Here is a 24804-nt window from a genome sequence, read left to right as displayed (position 1 = left end):
ACGTTCCCTGCCTTGGCAGGCGGCTTAACCCCTGGCCCACCAGAGACACAGCTGCTCAAGAGGCTGAGCAGACCACTCCAGGAGTCCTCCAGTCAGCGCTGGGCAGCAGGCGCACAGTGGACGACGACTTAGAACTTAGCACCCACGTCACAGCAAGAACGAAAGGAAGACAACCTAACAGGCTCTAAGCCGAGGAGGACAAGCACTGCTTCTGGATGCAATACGAGCCTTGAGGGAGAAGACCCAGTAGGGAGGTCTTTAGCACAGAAGACACTCCTGGCCACTGAGATTGCCCCCAAACGTCACTCCTCACACACAGGGGTTCACATATTTACGTGAACTGAAAAGGAGACTTATGCGCTGTTGGTCCAAGTGACCTTCCATCCCCTTCATTAGAAGACACACCTCACATGGCGTTTTTCACATTGGGCGTCATGGGTTCTTACAGCCTAGGTTCTGAACGCCCACGGGTGACTCTCTAGGGTGCGTCTCGGAGCACCGAGCGCCCTCTGGCTGCCCAGTGGGCGTGCTGGCTCCCCAGGGCCCCGGCCCCGACGCCGGCCACTCACCATCAGCTGGTCTGTCATCTCGACAGCCTTGTCCACCGTGTGCAGCTCCCGGAGGGCCTGCTGGGCCCGGCTGCTACTCCCCACCGCGGACGCCTGCTGGAAGTTGGTCTGAATGGCATCCATGAGGAAACTGAGCATGTCTAACACGAGAGGAGCGAAGGAGAAATTGGCCTGAGAAAAATCCAAATACACAAGTGAAAAAAAAGGACGGGTCACACTCGTCAGCGTCATCTTGCCAGTAGCGACCTACGGAACCCAGGACCCCGCTTCCCCACTTGAGCTATGTGCTCCAGCCCTCACTTCCCTCTGTCTGAGCACTGGATTTGATCCCAGTCAGCATGCGACTGGGCCACTAAACCAGGGGCCCCATGCTGATAAGCACTGCTTCCACACACACACCGCGCTCAGTGAGACATCTAGTGTGGGTCCAGTCACGCACCACTTGGGAGACTGAGACGACCACCACCCGACGACCACCCACTGCTTTCTGTGTCCTGTGCTGCAGATGAGGGGCCTGCGCCAAGAAAGGGTGCCCCGGAGCATCACACACCTTCACACAAACCCCCAAACATCCTCAGCCACAGACTCCCTGTGAAGCAGTGATTGACCACACACACGACTGCTATTCACATGATGGATATCAGTAACCTTGGAGGACAAAATAACCACTGGTGGAATGGGAAGGAGAGCGCTGTGCCAGGCTCCACGCTCTGCTCCCGTGCTGTGCACCGCCAGAGCCCACCGGGCTCTGCAGCCCCTCCCACCAGGCCCCACCCGGCTCTGCAGCTCCTCCCACCAGGCCCCACCCGGCTCTGCAGCTCCTCCCACCAGGCCCCACCTGGTTCTGCAGCTCCTCCCGGCAGCCCTCCACGGTGCGGCACAGGCTGCTCTTCTTGGGCTTCTCTTCGTCAGCACCCTTTCCGTCGCTGATGGTGACCTTGGCCTTGTCCGCCGGGGCGGTGCTGGTGTGGCGCACGAGACTCTCTGAAGCCCTGGGCTCAGTCTGAAATGCTGACTCCTTCATGGTGGAGCTCATGCCACTGCTGGGAGTTCGCTTCACCAAAGCCTAGGGACAGGAAATGTCAGAGGCCCCCAATTTCTTGTCACAAGCGCAGATGAAATACTGCCTAAGATCTCGGAGGAAAAATCTGACTCAAAGGGGAGACTGGCTAACCATTTAAAGAATATCCAAAAGCCTGAATTCTAATCTTTGTGGTATTCCCCTAATAGCTAACACTTTACCCACTCATAATGACAGGTCTTAAAATTGGGGTAGGGTCTTTGATAACACTGCAAGATCTCTAAGGATACTGCAAGTTCTACTATCCTAAGTGAAGTGTTTAGGCCATGACTATACAACTGATCACTGACAGAACCAGAACTTGGTCCTAGACCCAGGACACCATGAAGGTGACGTGGGAAGTTCCCAGTTTGGCTTACACATCTGTATCACTAACAAGTCACCCTTTAGAGCCAAGGGAATGTTCTAATTTCTCACCAAACAGCTGCCATCTTCTTTGGCTCCACAGTCACAGAAGAAGGATCCATATTTGGCATAGGAAATCTCATGATCCTTGTGGCATACTTTGGCACATACTGTGCACACACCCACCCCATCAACCATTTTGCAAGTGTGACAGTGGTACCTAGAAAGAATAAGAACCAGGCAATGAGTCCAGAAGTCCCCAAAATCAACGGCCTGGAAAGCCCCACCAAAAAGGAAAAACTACTCTTACCAATGCTGGTTCATGAATTCTTTCTGAGTGATGGTAAAAGTGCAGAGTTTATTGCAAAGAGAATCTTCATCCTTCAAAGATAATAAATTTTTTAAATCAGAAATACATCCTTCCACACAGGCACCCATAAAAACACACCCTATGGAAAATAAACCACTGACTTCATAAATGACTCGTAGAAACCTATTCCAGCTGGGGAGAGCTTGCAGGCTATAAATGTGATCCAATTTCAGATAAGACCTTCAGGTTTTGTGGCTAAGAAAAAAATAAACCTTACGCTTCCTCTACAACGCAGCTCACACCATCCCCCTGAAAAACTCATCACAGAAACTCCATTCTGGACGCAACAACCAGTGGGAACGGCAGCCCAAGTGCCTCTAGAGGGAAGAAGGCCCAGGCTTGTTTTTAAGGGTCCTTCCTCTCAGAGGTTAGAGTCCTACGACTTGTTCTGCAGGCCTGGAAAATCAGCCTGGCATTAGTCATGAAAGCTCGGAATACGCGACAAGGACTGGGAAGAGCCCTGAAGTGCACAGGGGCCAAAACAGAAGGCCAAAGGCCTGGTAACGTGAGCTCTGCGAGTGCCGGTCAGCCATGACTGTGGTGGTCACTCCACTTACTGAGTCCTCGGCCTGGGAGTCTTCCTCTTCCACTGCCAGCTCCTCCACCCAGTCGGAGTCCACCTCGATCGCCCGCTCCTCGCCATCCACGGAGAGGTGACTCGGCCCCTGGCCGTTGCTCTGGCTCAGGGCATTGGTGACATCAGCCAAGTAAGCCATAATGTGGCACGTGCACTCGAGGACTATCACGTGCTATAAAGAAGACCACCACACCACGAAAGGTCAGCTCTCCACATTCCATCACCATGCAAACTGTGTTTTCTCACGCTTTTTCCAATAAAGCTCAAGGAACAGCACAAAAAGCAGAGAAGAAAAATAGCATGTCTTAATTATCTATTTCCTTAGCTCTTCGCACGCAACAGCAAGTAGCTGGTCAATAAACTGCACGGGGACTCCCCTGGGGGGCCAGTGGTTAGGATTCAGCACTTCCAATGCAAGGGATGTAGGTCTGACCTCTGGTCAGGGAACTAAGAGTCCATATGCTGCATGGCGTGACCAAAACTTTAAAACTTTAAAAAATAAAGAAACTGTATGCCATCAGTATGACTCACCCCTTAAGCACAAAGGCGACTCCTTAAAAGCCATAAACTGGGCCCCCCTGGAGGTCCAGCAGTAAAGAGCCCACCTGCCAATGCAGCAGGCGTGGGTTTGGTCCCTGACCCAGGAAGACCCCACACGCCACGGAGCGAATGAGCGCGGGGCCTCAGCTACGGAGCCTGTGCCCGAGGGCCTGGGGGCCGCAGCTGCCGGGGCCCTCGAGCCCCGGGGCCCAGCTGCCACGGCAAGAGGGGCCACTGATCCCAGAGAGCAGCCCCTGCTTGCGGTGGCTAGAGAAAGCCCAAGCAGCAACAAGGACCCAGCACAGCTAAATAAATGAATATATTTTTTAAAATTTTATAAAATGAAGTACCACATAAACCAGGAGAATAAAGTTGAAACAGACACAAAAATCACTTCAGGAAAAACTAGACTGACACAGAGAACGGAGTGGTGGTTCCAGAGGCCGGGGGTAGGAGGGCGATTCAGTGAGGCGGGTGATGTGAGTCAAAAGACAAACTTCCAGTCATAAAATAGGCAAGCCATGGAGAGGAGATGCCAAGCATGGAGACTAGAGTTAATGCTAATGTATGCATATCTGAAAGTGGCCAAGAGAGTAGGTCTTGAAAGTTCTCACTACAAGGAAAAAAGTTTAACTACGTATGGAGACGGATACTAATCTAACTATGTATGGAGACGGATACTAACTTAACTATGTATGGAGACGGATACTAATCTAACTATGTATGGAGACGGATACTAACTTAACTATGTATGGAGACGGATACTAACTAGACTGCGGTCATTCTGCAATGTATACAAACATTAAATCACTACAGTGTAAACCTGAAACTAACACTCTATGTCAATTACACCTCAAGAAAAGAGATAAAAAGACTACATTAAAGCATGAGTAAACTCTCATTGGCTTTTTTCCCTGCCATAATCATTTTTTTAACCATTAGTGAAAAACATTTAAATTAGCCACAATGACAGGCTCGCAGGTTGGGTGGAGCGAGAAAATGCTCGAATGCAAGGTTTCTGCCAGTTGCCACCCTTCTTCTCAGCACAGTGGCCTGAGCCTCCAGATAACGTGAACAATTCTAGCATCTGGACTGGAGATGCGGAGGTAAACGCTAACCCACATTTGACACTCAAGCACACAATTCCGATGCAGGAGCAGCGAACAATTTCCCAGAGAATGCCAATATCTAAAAATGGCAGAAATTCACTGTTTTAAGAAGGATTCTGCTGGATGTCTGTTTGCAGAGCATTTCCTCGGGCTCACTTCCTGCCCCAAGAAGAGGACTGTGGGTGTGCCCTTGGCACTGGCACACTTCGAGGCCTTTGAGACCCTGGGCCTCCCCTCTGCAGGGGCTCCAGGGACAGAAACCAACAGCAACGGGACTTCCATCGCTCCCTGGCCGCCGCCGCCCCTCACCCTCCTTACCTTTCCATGCATGACGCCAGCGTTCAGTTTTTCAATCACGTTCTTCTGGGACAGGTACTTCTTGCTGCCAAATAAAAAAAGGCGGGGGAGATGGGACACAAAATCATCTAAGGAACCAAAGAACGGAAGCATTTCCATGGATCTTGCATCAATTTGTAGACAAAGTGAATAAAGGCATTCTTTGGAAATTATATGGGTCATCAGCGATTAGGGGGTTCTGTTCCTATCAGAGATAGTTGGTACACTTTCCCAAGACTTCTAGGAATAATGAATAAGAAACTCTACTAATAAAAGAGCAGAGATTAAATCTAAAGTGAACTGACTGAATCTGCAGTGAATAATCCCCAATAAAAAGACAGAGCTTCAAGTTCCTTTTGTACTCACTCTGAGCTACAAAAAAAATAGCCTGCAATTAACTATCCCCCTTGAGAGCAACAGTGTCACATACAGATGCAACCCTCCCATTTCATCTTCTTACCATCTACTCAGCCAGTCCACAGCAGCATTATGAAGCTGAAGATGGCCAGCACCTTGACCTGCACCCGCCAGGGTAGCCATGACAACCATGAGTTCAGGGAAACCGGTCCCATCACCGTTGGCCAGCATCTCTGTTGCCATGGGGATCAAGGTGCCCAAGAGCACAGCACACACACCTTCCCCAACTTGACTGGTAGAAAAGAAACAGCGCACTGGTAAATATTCAGTAGGACTCAGTATTGAATTTGTAAGAATTCAGAATTTCTAGGAAGCGTTTACAATTAAGCGTTAAATGCATGACCACTCACTAAGCCAAGTCGTGCACTTGGGCTGCTAGACCATAAAACAATCACACGTGTTACAACTGCCAGGAGAAGCCACTGCAGAAGTTTCCTCAGGGGAAAAATCAAGGAGGTACGCTAGAGTCCTTGAGTCTATCGAGAGGGGGCTGCGGGATCGCTGCAAATGCTTCAGGACTGACTGCGGCTGAAGGAAGCACAGCTGCAAACACTCTCGCCCTGTTGCTGGGGCTGTCGGAACGCGTGATATGAGCGCGGGCGCGCTACCTGTTTTCCCGAACAATGTAGGTGGTCAGCAGCTGCAGCAGCTGCCTGTTCTCCTGGATCACGTCCAGCTGATCGGAATCTTTGGGGGGCGATGCAGTCATGCGGGTGAGCCATGCCTGGAGACGCGCAGGCTCCACGCAAGCCAGCTGGGCCAGGGAGCCGCAGAGACGCAGGAGGCTCGGGTTAGGGCTCTTCTCCGCTGGGGACAGAGCGAGAGGCGACAGTCAGTGAAGGAGGGCGGGGGGAGGGAAGAGGCCCAGACCGTGAGCCAGGGAAGGGGGAAAGGCTCCAAGCAAGCCTTCGACTTCCTTCCAAACTTTCTCTGAGGAATTCTCTCCACTTGTTAGCATTCTCCTGCCGTAGTTACACTCGGGCAGAAGGTAAGCACAGTCATTAGCTGGACATCAAAGTTCCCCTAAGAAGATTATTAAAAGCTGCCACTCACTCAGCTGGAAGAGTTTAGTGAAGAATTTCAAAACTCGGTTACAGAATTTAGCAGAGAGGTTCTCATTGGCTGTTGCCATCATGATCTGCACAAGTTCTCCACTGAAAGGCAGGAGGGGAAAAAAATGGAAGAATCATGTTAAGTGTCACATAAAAAGCACCCTCTTCTATTTCCTCACAATCTCATCCCCTCTAGGAGAACTGTCACCTGTGAGTCAACAATGCCAGCGAGTCAAAAACAACCCCCTTCACCAATAACCTCAAGGCGCCAGCAGCTAACCAGTCCTCCCAGAAGTACAAACATCTAAGCAGGCTTTTGTATTTCCCGAGAGAGCAACCAGGTCAACACAGTCCTTGCTTCCGGAAGGCATTCAGAAACCCTCACTGAGAAGAACGCAACGGAGCTCACCTGTCAGAGAAAAATTCCTCCATAGCTTTACGAGCCTGGCTGCTCTCCAGTTGCTTTTCCAAATACTGGAGACATTCCTCTAAGATGGATTCATCGAGTCCACTGAAAATCCAAAAGAAAAATTAACTATAGAAACAAGGGCTGCTTTGATGTCCTAATACTACCTTTAAAAATTCAGAAGTCTATGGCTTTCCCTGGTGGCTCAGCAGTAAAGAACCCACCTGCCGATGCAGGGGACACGGGTTCGATTGCTGGTCTGGGAAGACCCCACCTGCCATGGGACAACTCAGCCCATGCACCACAACCACTGAGCTTGTGCTCTGGAGCCCAGGAGGTGCAACTCCTAAGCCCACAAGCCGCAACTGCTGAAGCCCAAGCACCCTGGATCCTGTGCCCCCGACAGGAGAAGCCGCCACAAGGAGAAGCCCACGAACCACAGGCAGAGAGCAGCCCCCACTCCCCACAACCAGAGAAAGCCCACACAGCAACAGAGACCCAGCACAGCCGAAAGTAAGGTTTTAAAATATATTTTAAAAAACCCAATTTTAAACTATTAAAAAAAATCCTAAGCCTATTTACAGCTACACCTTGAGGGCAATATTTAGTTTTATTTTGTCAAAGCTTGGCATAAACCCTGGCATACAGCAGCTGCTAAATAAATGAGGAATTAAAACTGCAATAGAACAAAAAATTCCTAAAATCTGAGATAAGTGATGCAGTCAGTAGCTAAGAGTTCAAAGAACCAGAGCTGTTATCTCAAACTATCAGGAAGAGGAGGGAAGGGAGGGGAGAACTGGAGGGGGAGAGAGGGCGTAAGGGAAGTGGGAGACGCAGGCATGCTACGTCACTTTTCTCTGCGACCCCATGGGCTGCGGCCCCCAGGCTCCTCTGTCCATGGGTTTCTCTAGGCAAGAGTACTGGAGTGGGTTGCCACGTCCTCCTCCAGGGGATCTTCCTGACCCAGGAACTGAACCTACGTCTCCCGCCTTCGCAGGCAGGGAGGAGTGACAAAAGAGAAGTAGGGAGAGAGGGAAAAAAAGCAGCAGCCTCTGGTGAAAACCTGGATTGCTTGACAAGAAGAAGGCAGAAAATCCCAATACCTGGAACCGTTTATCTATATAGTTCTCAGTGGGATACAACTGTACTCAACTGCTCTTTTAAGACTCGCCTACATCAACGTGGCCTACACCAGCATGGTCAAAGAGCGCAATGAGACCACCTTCATGCCGCAGAACATTTATCTCACAAGCACAGTCGCAAAAATGTTAGAGACTGTGTCAAGCTCCTTTGCACACATCACCACATCTAGTGCAGCGTGCTTGTTCCTAAGGATGAATCACAGGAGAGGATTCCAAGTAAGTTTCCGTATGTGTCCTCAAGAAGGCAAAATGAACACAAACACAGAACTTTCTATTAAAAAGCACAACCAGAGACTTCCCTCGTGGCCCAGGGATCAAGGATGCACCTGCCAATGTAGGGGACACAAGTTCAATCCCTGGTCTGGGAACTAAGATCCCACATCCCTTGGGTCAACTAAGCCTGAGACGTAACTACTGAAATCCCCGCACCCTAGAGCCCATGCTCCACAATGAGAAGTCACTGCAACAGAAGTCCTCGCACAGCAGCGAAGAGGAGCCACCTCCCAGCTCCCCAGCAACTAGAGAAAGCCCATGCGCAACAGCAAAGAACCAGTGTAACCAACATAACCAAAACTTAATTTTTCAAAAAGGCACAATCGTAGGCTGTTAATGAATGACAGAGAGAAGCAAGTGCTGGTGTCTTTTACCGGGAGTAGCAGGAAGCCACAGGGACCGGCAGCCTCTCCCCAGTCGGGCTCACCTATTGGGGTCCGCGTGGTTGGCCAAAATGTTGTAACAGCCGGTGATGAGCTTCTCATACACACGAGCCAAGAACTCATCAGACTCCGCGGGGCCCAGGACGCGCTCCAGGGAGTTGCTGCTGATCTCAGCCACACTCTCAGTGCTCGACTCCAGAAGAAGGGGGAGCAGTGTCCGGATTACTTGTGCCGGGTTCATCTCATCGGACCAGCTTCAGCAAAGAAAACAGAATCTAATCAGTGAATGTACTCTGAACAGCTGCAAGGGGAGGAGAGGGCAATCCAGCCATTTCTTGAGAAGGGCTTTTTTCCCGGGACAGTTGTTTTTCACACAGGCACAGTCTTGCTACTTCATGGTCTCCTTTCTCATCACTGTATCAGAAGTTAAAATCATTTCCATTTGAAAAATCCACTCATTAAAACATTAAATTAACTACATAAGATGTATGCTGTAATACTTAGAAAGGAAAATTTACTGCAACCTAAGCTAGTAACCCTCCAAGACAACCTTTCTAGAAGAACTGGCAGGAATCTGGATCACTTTTAAGGCAATGAGACACAAGACTTTACTCGTGACCCGTGTACAGGAAGCCTGCCCTAGTCCCCACGCTGGCAATGTCCAAGCTCTGCAATGAACCTGGAGAAGCATGACCTCAAATATGTCATTGTCACCTTAAAACTTAAACCCAGAGCACTTCCACGTCACAGTATGATTTAAAGCCAGCGTGTTTCTTCTGAAACACTCTACACATAAAGAGGGGGAAGTCCTCTGGTGCCCTCCACATCTACGTTCAAAATCCTTCCAGGGAGACACTCACACTCTAAAGCCACAGGCTCTCTCTGCTATAGAAGCAGGCAAAACAAGCACTACCACACAGTTACTGTAACTCTCGCTGTCTTCCTGCAGCTATGACAGAGCGCAGGCGCGAAGAGCACTCAGGGCTACGCAGCTGGTACTCACACTATGAGGTCTCCAGTCAGCCTGACCAGGGAGAGGAGGGTGTGCTTCAGGGACGCAGCCAGGGGCAGACTCTGGCCACAGAGCGTTCCCAGGTGGGCAGCCTGCACAGCACTGATGTAGCTCTCAGAAGGGACGGTGTCATTGGCAAAGGCGTTGCGCTGAAAGGAGGCAAAGCAGACATAAATGGAGAGACCATCCATCTCCAGATGCTTACACGAGCAAAGAAAAAATCGAAGACCCCACTGGGGTTCACAGACAGGGACTCTATTCAATATACACTCTGAGTCACCCTGGGAAGGAAAGTGGAACGGAGTGAATGAAGGGAGTGGAGCGGAGTGAATGAAGGGAGTGGAGCAGAGTGAATGAAGGAAGCAGTGACCAAATTTTAGTTAGTACGAGTTAAAATTTTAAAAGGGCAACCCTGGTGGCTCAGCGGTTTAGTATCCACCTCACAGTGCAGCATACACTGGTTCGAACCCTAGTCCAGAAGGACCCCACACGCCCGGGAGCAGCTCAGCCCACGTGCCACCACTACTGAGTCTGTGCCGGAGAGCCTGGGAGCCCAGCTCCTGAGGCCTGTATCCCCCAGAGCCCGAGCTCCATAAGGGAAGCCACCGCAACGAGGAGCCTGCGTGCCACAGCAAAGGGCCATCCCCCTCACTGCAACTAGAGAGAAGCCCGCACAGCAAGGAGGAGCCGGCGCAGCCACAAGGAAACCAGGTCTTTGAAACAGAAAAGGTAAAGTTGAGCTAAAATTTAGTTACTACAAAGTTAAGACACCCAATACCACTTTTCAAAGAATTAGGATATATTATATTTAATATTAAAACTATGCTTGTTTGCCTCTAATAAGGGAAAGATCAGGATTTCACAATGCATCTGATTCCCCATTACAAATATCTTAATTATCCTTGCACTACAGCTCCGGGTGATGTAAATAGAGGTCACGATTACAAAGCAAGGATAATAAGATTATAACACTTGGTTTTCCCAAAGAACTGGAATAACACAATAATCTGTTAACAGAGGTTAGTCTGAGGACGGCACACGGGAAGGTCAAGGGGACTGACAGAAGCTTCAGCAGTCTTCTGAAAGCCCAGAGAACTTAAATGCTGCCCCATAAAATTATGGCAGAAGGGGCAGGTTCTTGACATAGAACCTAAAAGGGAAAGGAAACAGTTAACATTTACTGACAATCCACGTGCCAGAAAATGTGCTAGGCACTTTCCATCTAATATCCTTGATCTTCACCTCCCAGTGTTTAACAGATGAAGGACCTGAGGGTCCTAGCAGTTGATCCTCGAATACCACAGGGGTTGGGGTGTTGACCATCCATGCAGTCGAAAATCCATGTATACATTACAGTTAGCCCTCCGTACGTGCAGTTCCACATCCATGGATTCAACCAGCCACAGACCATTTAGTACTGCAGCCTAGACTCAGTGAAAACAACAGTGTATAGATGGACATATGCTATTCACAGCCCTGTATTGCTGTAATAAAGTGGCTATCCTATAACACAATTACATACTTCTTATTCCTGGCAAAGTGATCATGAGTATCATTTGGGTAATTCAAGGACCTGACTACAGGCTCAGCCACAGCAACTACTACTGCGGCACGGTAAGATCTCTCGGGAGCCAGCTTAAGCCTAAAGAATAAGAACAGAACGCAGAAACCAAACAGGGCTCCAAAGTTCTACTCCCGGACAGATGGACACTCACCCAGGACCCAATGTTGGGAAACTCGTTGGTGCTGATATTGTTCCAGGATTCACACACAGTCTGAACTGATGATGGTAGATTCTGAACCAGCGTTGGACCTGGAGGCAACAGAAAGGACAAGGAATCATCACAAGAAAGAGAGAGAGAGAGAAGGACACACAGCATTTTAAAAGCCAACCCCAAATGCAGAGAGAAACACACTATAGCCCAGGTTGTCAAAATAATTACTAAGAGAGCTTAGAAGCGTGTTTAAAAGCAGCACCATGTCCAAGAAACTACTAACTGCTTAACAACTAACAATCTCAATCATAAGATTCTCACTGCCCCTCATATTCACTCTCTAACCTTGGAGTAAAGAAGACAACTGAACACAAGACGCAAAGTGAGGGTGAGTCACTACACAGCATCCAGACCCTCTACCAACAGGCAGCACTCCCAGCTCTTTTCTCCGTAACACAGATCTTGGGGGCAGGGAACATCAGTGCACATTAAGAACAGCAGTCAATGAAGTAATGAGATTAAATTTCTAAAAGTGAGACTATCTGAACATTAAAAGGGTACTTAAACCTTGAAATGCAGGAATATACAAATGCCTGTACATTTTAAAGGGTAACTATCACACAACACCAATCCTGCTCAAGTCCTTCTGATTTCCCATCCCAAATTTCTATCAGACCATTCCTAACACAAGGAATATGTTTTCCCAAGCACAAAGCAGTAGCTCAATAGTCTTCCTAATCTCTATAAATGGAAAGGAGAACAAAGATCTTTCCAACAGTCAAAGAGCTTAACGCCTTGGTACCAACTGATCTTGGCTTGGATTCCAGCTCTGCCACTTGCAAAATGTAGGATATGGGCAAATAGCCTAAGTCTCAGTTTCCTAATGGGTAATGGGGGATGATAATAAAACTTACCTCATAGGATTACTGCAAAGGTCAAAACAGATCAACCTATGTCAATGCTTGACACACAGGAAGATCCCAATAAATGGTAAATGTGGTAAACAGGCAGCCAGGGAGAGGAGCAGCACTACCAGCCACACCAGCATTACCAGTCTTATTCAAAAGCACGCTCACTTACCCAGAGTGTTCGCCTTGCACCTACTAGAGCCGATAGCCAAAACCGCAGCAAAGCCGCGCAATTTCTCCTGGGAAGGCTTTTCCGTGGATCCCTCCTCAGTAAAGTTCTGTAGCAAATAGGCTCTGGAGGGAAAAAGAGGGAGCTATATGCCAAAGCTGAAGGAACCTAGTGACATTCTGGTTAGGGAAAAAAACAACCCTAGACAAATGGAGAACCTGTAGCTCAGTTTCCTGATCCTCTAAATGTAGCTGACAGTGCTTGCCCCTTTGGGTACATGCCATCCTTGGAAATGCTCACAAAACATTATCTACCCTACTTGTCCTGGCCTCAGGCGTTGTACATATCACAGGCTCTGAGAAGTATTCTTTTTTTCTTTAAAAAACAAACAAACAACACCTCAGGAACGTGTGCTGTCAGCCATGGGCCGATTCGCGCCCCGACACTCTCACAGGGCGCTGGCTCATCGGCGCTGCTGGCTGCTATGCCCCCGCGCCTGGAGCCCTAGCTGGCCCATAGCGAGCACTCGTCGTTGCTGCTCAAGGTTACTGCTCACACCCGTCCAAACAGTCTGCCTCAAGCGACAGTCCTCTGTCCACTGCAAGGCATTCACAGTGAAAGACAGGTGAAGTTTTACAATGCTCCAAGTCCCTGTCAGCAACAACGTCCCATAAAACAGGAACTGGAGAGTAAAATCCTACAGGGACCAGTAAAAGCAAGTGAGCGAAAAAGGGCCAGGTCAGAACAGCGAAGGAGAAGCACCCAGTCCTCAGCCGCAGTTTGCTCTGTCACATGGGAAGACAGGCACAGTTTTGCCATCCTTCCAATGGAAGAAAAGCCAGACATCTTGTGAATGGTGAATAAACTACCAATTTTTATGCACTGAAAATGAATTCTAAAATGTTTAAACACTATGCAAAATAAACAAAGAAGTCTACAGGTGTGCAATTTGCAATGTTTATTATAGAAAGGAATGGGTTTCAAAATACTCTCTAACTCATTAAGAAAAGGTTTTCCTCAGGATTTCAAAGTCCCTGGTGGTCTAGTGGTTAGGAATCTGCCTTGCAATGCAAGAGACGAGGGTTTGACCCCTAGTCGGGGAACTAAGACCCCACGTGGCAAAGGGCAACTAAGCCCTGCACCACAACCAGAGAGCCCACACGCTGCAAGTAGGGAGCCCGCAGGCTCCGGAGCCTGCACGCCGCAACGAAGGAGCCCCGGGACACGAGGACGGCCCCGAGGGCTGCAACTGAGGCCCGACCCAGCCAGACAGACGAATGAGTGAGAAACGTCTTCTCTGCCTATGTCCCATGAGGCTTAAAGAGCTTCACCTCAGTGAATAACAGGAAAGATAGCGTTTGGAAAAACTGCGTTACCTCTCTTTGCACCCTACAAGAAAAATGCTAGAAAATATTTACACAGGAAAGTAAACCACCCAAGCATTTACATTCCCCATCTCTGACATCTCTGGGCAGGCGGCCTGCCCCACCTGGTGAAAGAGGCATAGGTGTCAATGAGCTGCAGCGTGGCGGGCAGCAGGTTCTTGGTGACCTCAGAGGACTTCTGCGGGTCGGTCTCGGCGGCCACCTTAGAGAAGTGCTCGTCCAGAGAGACCTGGACCTTGGAGACAGCAGCGTCCAGGGTGTAGATGGACTGCAGGCTGGGAATTTCATGCAGCTGCAAGATGGTGGTACAGTCGATGCTACAGAAGGACGAGATCTTTAAAAGAGACCCAAGATCTTAGTTAGTTGTGGCAAAAAAAAAAAAAAACCCACAGTGTAAGCCAAGCTCTGCCAGTACGGACCCCAAGCTCACACACCTGTCGGGCAAAGTACTCCTCTACAATGGCAACGTCGTGTTTCACGGAGCTGCACTTGCTGGACGCCAGTTCTAGGAGAGGACCAGCATGTTCAGCCTTCATTCCCTGTTTGATAAGGTGGTCCTATTTACAGCAAGAAAAAAGTGTTCAGGAGAGCAAAACAGGCAGGGTCTAAGGCTTCCCCCTCAGCCTTACACTTAAGTTTCCCACATCAGAGCCTGCTGACTACCACCCCACAGCAGCGGGCTCAGCAGCACCTTTATCCAGTTGCCATAGGAGCTGATCCGGAGGCGGGACGACCACCGCAGGGTGTGCAGGATGTCACACTCACTCATCTCCGGCGAGTTCATGGCCAACTGGTTCATGTAAGTTTTTGATGGTGGCAAAATGCCCAGGATCCTCCACAGTATCAAGAAGTAATACTGAAGGGCACAGGCTTCCTACAAGAAGCAAAAACAGCACTCTCAGAGGCAGGAGTTTTTGGTACTGCCTCAAGAGCTCCCATGGAGATCCCATGGACAGAGGAGCCTGGTAGGCTACAGTCCATGGAGTTGCAAAGATGCGGAAACAACTAAGCGACTTCACTCTTTCACTTCCAAGATCTCCCTAACAATAAAAACTGATCCAAATATCAATATAATTTTTAAAGCAGAACAGGGTGCAGTCCCAATTTTCAACTGAGATTTGGCTCTTAAGTCAGCTCACTAGGTCTTCCTAGAAAATACACCTAAAGCCAAAAATGGTAAAAGACACCTTTTACATACATATAAAATCTGTCCCACATTCTATACATTTCACAGGCTAAGAAAGCAATTCTGAGTCCCTGGCTCCCCAGTAATTTACCAAGTGACTGAAAGAGAGCAAGACACTGCCTTCAGCAGGCCCCTTCTGTGGCCTTAACTGCCGTTATGAACTCTACAGGTACAAGACACACTCATGGGACCACAAAAAAAGCTCGTGTGTGTGGCTTCCAACATCAACCAGCACTCAAAGAGATAAGAACTGAGGTGACCCTTCCTCTCAAAGCCACATTCCTCTCAATGTTAACCAAAAAGAAAAGCAAAAGCAGCTGCGAGATCCCAGGAGGACATTCCTGGCAGACTGCTCCCCAGTAACCAGACGCGCGCCCGGCTCTCCCTTAGCCCAGGCTGCCGTGGCCTCACCAGGGCTGTCACAGTCTTGCTTTCCTTCCTCCTGACTGTGTCAAGCTGGGACCCAGCTGCCAGCAGGGACGTCAGTGCAGCGTACAGCTCATCATACTTGACGAGCTTGGAGAAGAGGACATCGCAGGCCTAATATCAAGAAAGACAGTTAATCGTTTTCTCTTACTTTGTGAAATTTTTTCCTACTACCCATACACTACCACTTAGCCTCAGGACTGGCGAGCAGCTCACTCCCAATAGTCACTAATGCCTCACTGCAACAAGAGTCCCCCTCACGGACCAGCCCAGCTTATGGATCATACTGCGAGCACACAAGTGCAGGCACTGGAGTGAAACTACTGTTCTGTCCGTTAAAATAGCTGCCTGTGAAAAGGCTAACACAGACAGTCTTTAGAAATAATCTGTCAGAGGTGTCAACTGCCAGGAAGGACATCCCCTACTGCCAAATTGGAGCCCAGCAAATAAATCTCAAAACAACATTTTCCTTTTAGAAAAAGCTCAAATCCTAGTACAGACTAAATTCACTCCTTACAGAAAGTTACATCATTCCCTTTCCTCCTAATAGCCTGATTTTGGTGGACACCACCTAACCCACATGCAAAATGGGATTTTTAAATTCCGGGTACCACAGAATCAAGTCGGTTCAAATCATCCTCTGAGGCTTCTGGGGACAGGACACAGTAGAATCTGGGTTGCGGGACAGCATCTGAAAAGCAATGTGCTTATTGAAAGAACGGTTCCACTCAAGTCAAACAAGTATGAAACGTAAGAAGACACTTTGGACCAGGGTTTCCCAAGCTTGGCATGACCCACTGACACTCTGGGCCAGATGACTCTCTGCTGAGGGGAACTACCCTCTGCACAACAGATGCTGAGCACCATCCTGCTCCCATCGCCCGATAGCCAGCAGCGGCCTCCCAGCTGTGACAACCAAATATGTCTCTGGACATAGCCCCGGGGCCCCTGTGGGGGTGGGGAGTACAATCACCCCCAGCTGACAACTTCTGTTCCAGGAGTTAACTTCTATTCTATGATCACCACGTGAATCGGCAAAACTGTATCATGAGACTGGTAACCTTCAATGCTGCCTGCCCCTGCCAAAGGGACCAACCACTAAGAGATCCCAGTGATAATGAATTCACGTTAGGGCTTGATAAGCATGTCCACCGAATACACTTTATATTTAACAATCCTCAGATGAAAGCAAACACGTGCAATGCACACAAGAGGAGCTTTATCAAAAGCACGGGCCACTGCCGTGTGCGAAACCCTGGGGAGGGACCGCAGCTCCCACTGTCTGCAGACCAGGCCCAGAGAAGCCAGCCTCTCGGTGAGGCGACGCCCCTGAGGGAGAGTTACACTCCACCGCCCGGAGTGGCAAGAGCACACGTGCTGCACCCCAGGACCGGAGGGTTCCAGCTTCTCACATCTCAGACGTTCCTTTTGCTTTCAAATAAACGTGGGATATGTGAGGGTCTGTTTCCGCCAAGAGTTTTGAATCCATAGGTGTCTGAGACTACACCAATGACCAAAGGTTCTCAAGGATGCCCCAAGCTCCAAATTCAGCCCCTCCCATGAGAATCAGGAAGTTTCTTATCGACAGTCCTCGCTCTGACCTGATGAAAAATGCTTAGACCAGTTTTCTTCTACTTCTTTGAACCCATGATAGAGAGGGGTGGTCGTCCGACGGCTGCTGCTGTCCTGGGATCCACTTGCCCACCCAAAAGGAGGACTAAGCAGGTTATGCTGCACCTTTTAAAACACAAAGATTCAAATTAAGAAAGAGACACAGTCATCATTCTGCTTCTCACTCCAGGCATGATATCAGACTGACACAGCAAAGTCTGGGAAACTTAACCAAAAGAAAATTTTAGATTTTTCTGTGACTTCTTCTGGGAAGCATCTTTTTGCCAGAGTATGAAGGCAACAGTGTGTAATGCAGCACTGTCAGAAACACTGACCACAATAATCCTTAAACAGCCCTCCCACTCTCATTTTGGTTCCCTGGAACAAAGCAATTTACTAATCCATAAAATGTACTGCTCGACCATCATTCAACCACTAGTGAACTGAGGCCTGACACTCACAGCGCTGTGCTCAATACACATAAAGCGGGGCAGTTCAAAGAAGGACACCTGTGAACAGAACCTATGATCCAATTTCAACAAACACATCAAATGAAATAAATTCATAGGTATCGCTTCTGGCTAAACATAAAGTGTGGGCACAGAGACAAAGTCCCAGGGGTCTTCCTCGGGGTACTTAAACACACCACAATGGACACCTGAAACCTCAAGTGAACAGGTCACTTTGGTTTGGGACATGATAATTTGAGAATAACAAAGACCTCAGGAACAGCTGTAAAGCAAAAAGAACATGTCCCTCAGTACCTGCTCAAATAGATACACGGGGGCTTTGGAGTACTGATGAAGCAGATAATCAAAGATCAAAAGCAGGCGAGCCAGGGTGAGAGGCACAGAGCGCATCTGGGCATCCATGCTGGCACTGAGCTCCTGGATGATCTGCACAAAGAGCATCAGGATGTCCCGCCGGCCTTTCTCAGAGAAGCTGTGGAAGATGAGGAGCAGCAGCTGCAAGTGCTCCACGTTCAGATCCTCCGTCTCAGCGGGCACCACCCCCTGCAGAGCATTCTGCTTCATGGTCGACAAAAACCTACCACAGAGGAGAGGAGAACATGTCTGGTGGGAAAAGTCAGAACATCCCCCAAGAGTTACAGTGTCCAGTGCCAGAAAAGGCACATGAAGAGAACAAATTAAGGGAGGCAAGAAGCTACATGTAATGAGAAGATAAAAATTAAATCTTGGCTACCAAAAAACTAGATTTAGCCACAAAAGCATTTTCAACAACCCTTCAACAACATTAATTGTGGCCACAGCAGTGTTAACTCCCACGCTGCCATTTATGACAATGAAAAAGAACTACAAGCTCTCCAAAAGGCGGCGTTTTTTTTTCTTTAATAAATCTGAGTAGACAGAACCAATTCAACTACCTTTTTCTCTATCAACTGAGTCTACAGATCAATTCTCATTTTGAGAATGCATACTACAGGTTAAAAATCACAACATGGTAACAGGTGAAAATAGCTCAATGCGTTAAAAAGCAGCACAAAATTTACACTATTTAGAGAACTTGTGAGAAAACCTTTCATGCAAACGAGGAAAGAATGCCACAGCTCTTTCCTCTGCCTTTGGCCCTCAGGAGAGAGGCATGTATTCTAATAAGGGTTTCCCTCACCACTCCCCTACCCTCCACCTTCTAGCCTTTCTGCACGATTCGTATCATGCACGTCTGGCATTCACGGGGGTTTATGATTTCTCAAATCCAGCAGTAGAGCTATTTGATCATGGACTGGGAAAGAGGAAAACAAAGCCTTTTAGGAAAACTAACTGCTTTGAAGACTCCCAACCATGTAAACAAAAATGGCAAATATAGGTCCATCTAAAGAGGATTTAGATGATTAATCTGAGCTTCCCCCAAGTAAAAATATTCTTTAAAAGTTGTCCAAAAAAGACTGCAAGTCACTCTAAGTGGTTTTGTGTCAAAAGCAAAATAACCAAAGACAGAGTTGGCTTCCCTGTTCCTTTTCAAAAAAAACCAGGTCAGGATAAAATTGGTTTATATTCCAGATTCAGGTTCTCTCTCATAACTGGAATCAAATCCTCCATGTGCTAAAGGGAAGATTCTGTTTCCAGATCCTAGTTTATGTATATCTGTTTTTTAAACAGCCCCCCAGCTCCTCCCAAATCCCCCCATCAGAAACATACTCCCACCCTTGCCACTTTAAGCCTATCATCAGAGTACCATCTCAGGGCCACAGATGAACTACAAATCAGTCAAACAAATTTTAAATAGCAGCCTTCTCCATAGGGCTTCTGTTGGAGTTATCTTACCTGTCCCAAACTTTGAGGCATTCAGGGACGTCAGGGTCACCTTGAGCGCTGGCTTTATGCTGCCAGATGAGCAGGAGGCGTGAGAGCACAGAGAGGCTCTGAGGGTGAATATACAGGGGCCACGGGCCCTCCGAGAAGGGAGCAACTCCCAGCTGCTGCAACAGTGTGTTCTAACATGAAAGACACATAAGAGGCCATCAGGGAAACAGGCAGGGAAGGAGGCTGCTTTTTAACACTGACAAAGAGTCCTTGCCCCAAAAAAGCAGGCACGCGTGCAGACAGCAGAGTCAGGGTCAGTTCCAATGGACACTGTGTCTTTGAAAGAAAACTTCAAACTTCAGCTGTAATAGCTAACAGTTCTTCTTTCAAGTCAGTTACGTACCACAAATAACACTCCAAAGGGGGAGCTCCAACAACTTAAGAGGGCCAGCAACCTGCATTAATAGCATTAGCAGAGAAATCTCGCCTCAACGATGTCGCGGCACCCAGAATTAATCAGGCCGCAGTCTCTGCCTCCAGTTGTAGCGTGGCTTTCAGATGAGCTTTACTTTCAGCTCAGTCATCTAAGCTGCAATTTATCTCCTCAGACACACACACAAACTGAGCAGGATGCCAACGGAAAACCAGACAAATGCCTGCTTTCTCATTTGGCTTTAGAAAACACAAACCATGGTTACCTCAGGACATAGGATAAATTTTGAAGTCTGCCAAACTAAATTATGCTCTTGTAAAAAAACATCCAAGAGGACCCTATTCCTCGAAAATGTTCAAAAAGGCATGGATATCGCACATAGCTCCCATGTATTGGCGGGTCACGCGGGGCAAGTGCTGTATGGAGACTGTGACACTGAACGCCCAGGGGGAAACGGCAGACGGGGTGTGCTCCGCTGCACTGATGAGGGCCAGGGCTCAGGGGGGCTTAGGAGCAGGACCAAAGCCACAAGATCGCCAAGTGACAAGCCAGGCTTCTCTCTAAAACCCACATTCTTAACCATCACACTCAGCAAAGACATGATGACTAACTTTTCTGTTCCTGACTCAAGAAAACAATTCAAAACACAAATAAACATGTCTGATCTACTGCGAAAGTCTTAACTGGAGCACTACTGGTAACAAAAAATAAAACCAAGGCACACGCAGCCACAGCGGTGGCAACCACAAAGACCGAGCAAGCATGAAAACATACTCTACACAAGCTGCGTCACACACAGACACAGAATCGTCAAGCTTGAAAACGCAGAAACCAAGGGACACAGCGATGTTCTCCTAACAACTGCAAAGCTATGCTCTGTGGACGGCAACAAAAGCAAGCATGGCAGCACTGAAGCCAGGAACTCGGCAAGAGGACTTGGCTGCCGTCTGCTCTCTGCCGTTCACCACCTCTAAGTGAGCTTGTCTGCCTCGTGCCAGATGGGTTAGGGCTCAGAGCCGTAACAAGCAAGCCAACACTCCTCAGGAACCGGCTTTCCCCACCCCTCGCACTGACGACTTCCTAAGGAGCAAGTCTGAGTCACGACGGAGCGGACCCCGGCCCGACGCATCCGGACACCCTCTGAGCACCCTTCCCTGCCGCTCCCCGCGCCGGCACCCCTGAGGTGAGCCTCGGCCTCCCTTCTCCTGCTGGCCCCGACCCATCTCCCTGTTTCTCATCACTTCAACAACGGCCTCCCAGTGGGCAATCCCCAAAGCTGTAGTATCAGTCTTCATTTTTTAACTCCTAAATTTCAGACTCACATTTCCAACTATTTTCAAAGACATCTTCATCCCTCTGGCACCTCAAAATTTCACTATTTAAAGTGGTGGTGTTTTTTTTTCAAAAGCAGTAATGGTGACTATTTTATTCATATTTACAATACTGATAATACAGCTTTTCTCATTTGATTGAAAGGGCTACAGAATCTAACATACCGACAAAGGGAAAAATACAACCACATAGACGATGCCTCTTCTAACTGTCTTCAGCTTACTCCTTCGATAAAGAGCTTCACCTTCAGCTATTCCATTTTCTTGACTGCAAACAACTCCAAGGCTCGCCTACTGCAAGGACCTAAAAGTCATTTTGGAAGGCTGACACTGACTCATTTTTAAAAACAGAAAATGGCAAATCATGCCTCCTGTACCTAAAGAACCCAAAGGATCATTCTGAGTAATTGTGACGAAGTGACCACGAGCATGTGAGTCGGTGTCGTCACTGTGGGAAACACTATGGAGGTTCCCAGGAAACTAAAAGCACAACTATGACCCAACAGCCCCACTCCTGCGCACACATTCAGACAAAACACGGTTCAAACAGACGCACACAGCCCTAGGGTCCCAGCAGCACTCACAACAGCCGAGACGTGGAGCAATGTCAACGCCTGTCGGCTGACAGTGTGAGCAGTGCACACGCTCAGCCGCGAGCAGGAATGGAGCAGCGCCGCCTGCGGCGACGACAGGGCCGCAACCAGAGAGCACCCCGCCCAGTGAGGCCAGAAAGAGAGCGGCAAACGCCCGACGACACCGCTGTCACGGAGAATCTAAATCTGACAAAAACGAACCTGTCTGTGAAGCAGACACAGAATCACGGACGCAGCAGACAGACTGGGGGCTGCCAAAGTGGAGAGGGCTGGAGGGGGGTGGGGTGGGGCTGGGGCTGGCGGACGCAAGCTTTCACAGAGGACGGCAGACAAGGCCCTGCTGCACAGAACAGGAGACTACACTCAATATCCTGTGATAAACTGTAACAGAAAAGGACACACTACGAAAGACGCATGCGCATAACTGAATCACTCTGCTATACAGCAGCAATTAGCACAACGCTGTAAATCAACTGTACCTCAATAACAAAATGTGTAACAGAGGGAGCCTGAAAAAGCAAGTGGCACGTGTATAAGTACCATCTGAGTTGGCTTAAACCTGGAAGAGCGTGCCCGAGTTCTCAGTATCACTCCTTTTACCCCAAAACCAACTCTCTTTCCTGATTTCCCAATTTCTATTAAGACAAGAGCATCCTGCTGGTCTCATTTGGGTTTCAAGGGTTTTAAATTTGGCAGTACCTTAGATTCTTAAGCTCTCCTTATCTCTCACCTCATTCAAACAATTTCCCATGATCTCTACGCTAGGTCCTTCATCCTCCCTGTCTCCCTTTCTCATGAAGCCACACTAACTCAAGTCATCTTTATTTCTTCAGTTCCTGTAACAGTACCTGAAACATGAAATGAACCTAGATCACCATAGTAACAGTATTGTTCAGTTATGATAATTTTACATGCAATATTAAATATAGTATTAAACATTAACAGTAACAAAACATTTTATTAAGACACTGTGTATCTGGCAACTTAAATCAGGCATCTTGGCTAAGACAACTTTGCACATTATTCCAAAGAAATAATATCCAAGGTAAGGGGACTCAACAGCAGACAGGTTACAATGACTATCCTTCAAAGCAGTGAAATATGGGAAACAGTTTACAGTTCCATGCCTGGAGATGGAATGAAAAATGGAGATCTGAGGGCTTCCTCTGCAGTGTCAGCAGCTATGGGCAGCCCAGCTGCACATCCACACAATGTCTGTAATTATTTTTAAAATGCTAAGAGAGCAGGATCATCACAGGATTCTTAAGAATCCCTATTCTCTAAAGAAAAATATTCCTTCCCCATTATTTGGACATAAAAGCTCAGCCAAGAAAAGTGCAAATCTATCACCTTTGGAACCTCTCTTGATAAAGTCAGACCTGGGCAAGGAACTGGTAATTTTGGCAGGAAACGCTGACCCTTCACTCTGAGAAGTTACTGCAGGCAATATCATAACTGAAGCATCTTCTGCTCTTCACCTTAGACAGGTCAATAGCTTTTCTACTCATTTATTGACATAGTCTCTTTCCTGCTAAAAAAAATCTTCCCCATGTACCAGTAGGTAAGCATAAATAGGTTTTATAATTACCTTTTTAAACAACAAAAGAAACGCCTCGGGACTTGTCAGATAGCTTGGGACTGTGAGAATTTTTTTTTTTGGCTGCACCATGCTGCAACTTAGTTCCCTGATCAGGGAAGCCATGCCCCCTGCAGGGCAGGCGCGGAACCCTAGCCACGGGGCCAATTCCCTGTGAGAGTCAATTTTTTAACTTCATGAAATAAGTTCCTGGATTTTGCCCCTTTGGGGGCAAGTACAAGTCCTTGAATTGTGTTTTGATTCTGAGAAACCACTGAAATAACCTTAAGAGTAACAAAAATATTTTCATTAACAACCTTAGAGCTAATTATTGGAGATCTCCCAAATTAAATTCTACTGGGGTTGGTTGGGGAGAGTTGGGGGCGAATATTGGGTGGCGGGTGTGGTCACATTAACAGAGAATCTGAATTTTTAACAAATTCCTCAGGAACCCTTATGCACACTAAAGACTGAGAAACACTAGCTCTAATTATGTTAATCAAGTTATTATCAGGATATGACACTGTCAAATCTTGGGAGAGAATGTGAGTCCCCATACCCCTGGCACACTGCTAGTGAGGGAAAACCTTGGTGCTACAACAGAGGGCACCTTGGCGTTATCTGCTTAAGGCCACGGACTCTACAACCTGTCAATCCTACTTCAATTTATATTCCCAAGAGACTCACTTGCAGGGGACATACACGGGGTACGCACAAGAAAGAGCGCAGCAGGACACCCTGGGGGCCCAGTGGTTAAGAATCCTCCTGCCAGTGCAGGGGACATGGGTTCGAACCCTGGTCCAGGAAGATCCCACGTGCTGCAGAGCAACTAAGCCCGCACGCTGGGAGCGCCTGCTCCACCACAGGAGAAGCAGTTGTGACGAGCAGCGTCCGCACAGCAACCAGAGCAGCCCCCACTCAGCAAGAGGCAGTGCAGCCAAAGTAATTAACCTTTTTAAAAATAAAATCATACAACACCTGGAATAACAATGATATCTGACACAACCCAAATGTTCATTAGTTGGAGCAGAAGGGACACGATCAAACTGGTACAGTCACAAACACAATGAAATACATACAGCGGTCAAAACAAAAACTACAGCAATGTGCAAACGCATAGACAAATTCTGATAATAAAGTACTAAATAATGTGAAGTGAAAAATGCCTCAAAACTGCACAGAACGTGATGTCATTGCTAAAAGCAATCAAATAACTTTAAATTTTAAAATATTCCTTAAATGCCAAAGCAAATACATCTATGAAACTAATGAAGTGAGGAATTTAAGATTCAGGATGCCAGGTATCAGCTACTTCAGCGAGGAAAGAAAGCTACAGGTTCTAGAAGTCCACAATCAAGATCCTAGACTTGATTTTGGTGGCGGGTTGTCTATGGGAGCATATCATGGACCTTGAGTCCATCCTTGTTCACCTCCTGGATGATACTGGCCAACACAGCCATACCGTGCTCTGAAGGGATACACTTGGACAGTTTCAGACAAAACTGTGCCAACAGTTCAGCATGGAAGAGGTGATAAAAGTTCAACATGTTGGACGCCAGGCCTAAGAACCAAAAGAACACCCACCTCCTGTAATC

At 48.0% G+C, this 24804-nt stretch overlaps 1 protein-coding gene across 5 annotated transcripts in view; it reads right to left on the bottom strand.

Annotated features, from left to right (window-relative positions):
* UBR4 (ubiquitin protein ligase E3 component n-recognin 4) overlaps positions 1-24804 on the bottom strand; it is a 130655-nt gene that overhangs the window by 82415 nt on the left and 23436 nt on the right. For all 5 annotated transcript variants that reach the window (XM_042244749.2, XM_042244752.2, XM_042244751.2 and 2 more), the window contains exons 18-39: positions 19298-19467; positions 17777-18059; positions 17003-17138; positions 16013-16092; positions 15387-15515; positions 14481-14663; positions 14224-14346; positions 13894-14123; positions 12408-12529; positions 11328-11425; positions 9604-9761; positions 8645-8854; positions 6806-6907; positions 6398-6498; positions 5953-6151; positions 5388-5576; positions 4910-4973; positions 2923-3114; positions 2306-2376; positions 2068-2215; positions 1408-1635; positions 570-740 (exon numbers count right to left, since the gene is read on the bottom strand). In XM_042244749.2, the coding sequence (XP_042100683.1) occupies positions 570-740; positions 1408-1635; positions 2068-2215; positions 2306-2376; positions 2923-3114; positions 4910-4973; positions 5388-5576; positions 5953-6151; positions 6398-6498; positions 6806-6907; positions 8645-8854; positions 9604-9761; positions 11328-11425; positions 12408-12529; positions 13894-14123; positions 14224-14346; positions 14481-14663; positions 15387-15515; positions 16013-16092; positions 17003-17138; positions 17777-18059; positions 19298-19467 (3387 nt within the window). The remainder of the gene's footprint in view (positions 1-569; positions 741-1407; positions 1636-2067; positions 2216-2305; positions 2377-2922; positions 3115-4909; positions 4974-5387; positions 5577-5952; positions 6152-6397; positions 6499-6805; positions 6908-8644; positions 8855-9603; positions 9762-11327; positions 11426-12407; positions 12530-13893; positions 14124-14223; positions 14347-14480; positions 14664-15386; positions 15516-16012; positions 16093-17002; positions 17139-17776; positions 18060-19297; positions 19468-24804) is intronic.

This window comes from Ovis aries, chromosome 2 (assembly GCF_016772045.2).
Source record: "Ovis aries strain OAR_USU_Benz2616 breed Rambouillet chromosome 2, ARS-UI_Ramb_v3.0, whole genome shotgun sequence".
NCBI lineage: Eukaryota > Metazoa > Chordata > Mammalia > Artiodactyla > Bovidae > Ovis > Ovis aries.
The sequence above is the reverse complement of the archived record's forward strand: the minus strand, read 5'-3'. Positions and strand labels throughout refer to the sequence as shown.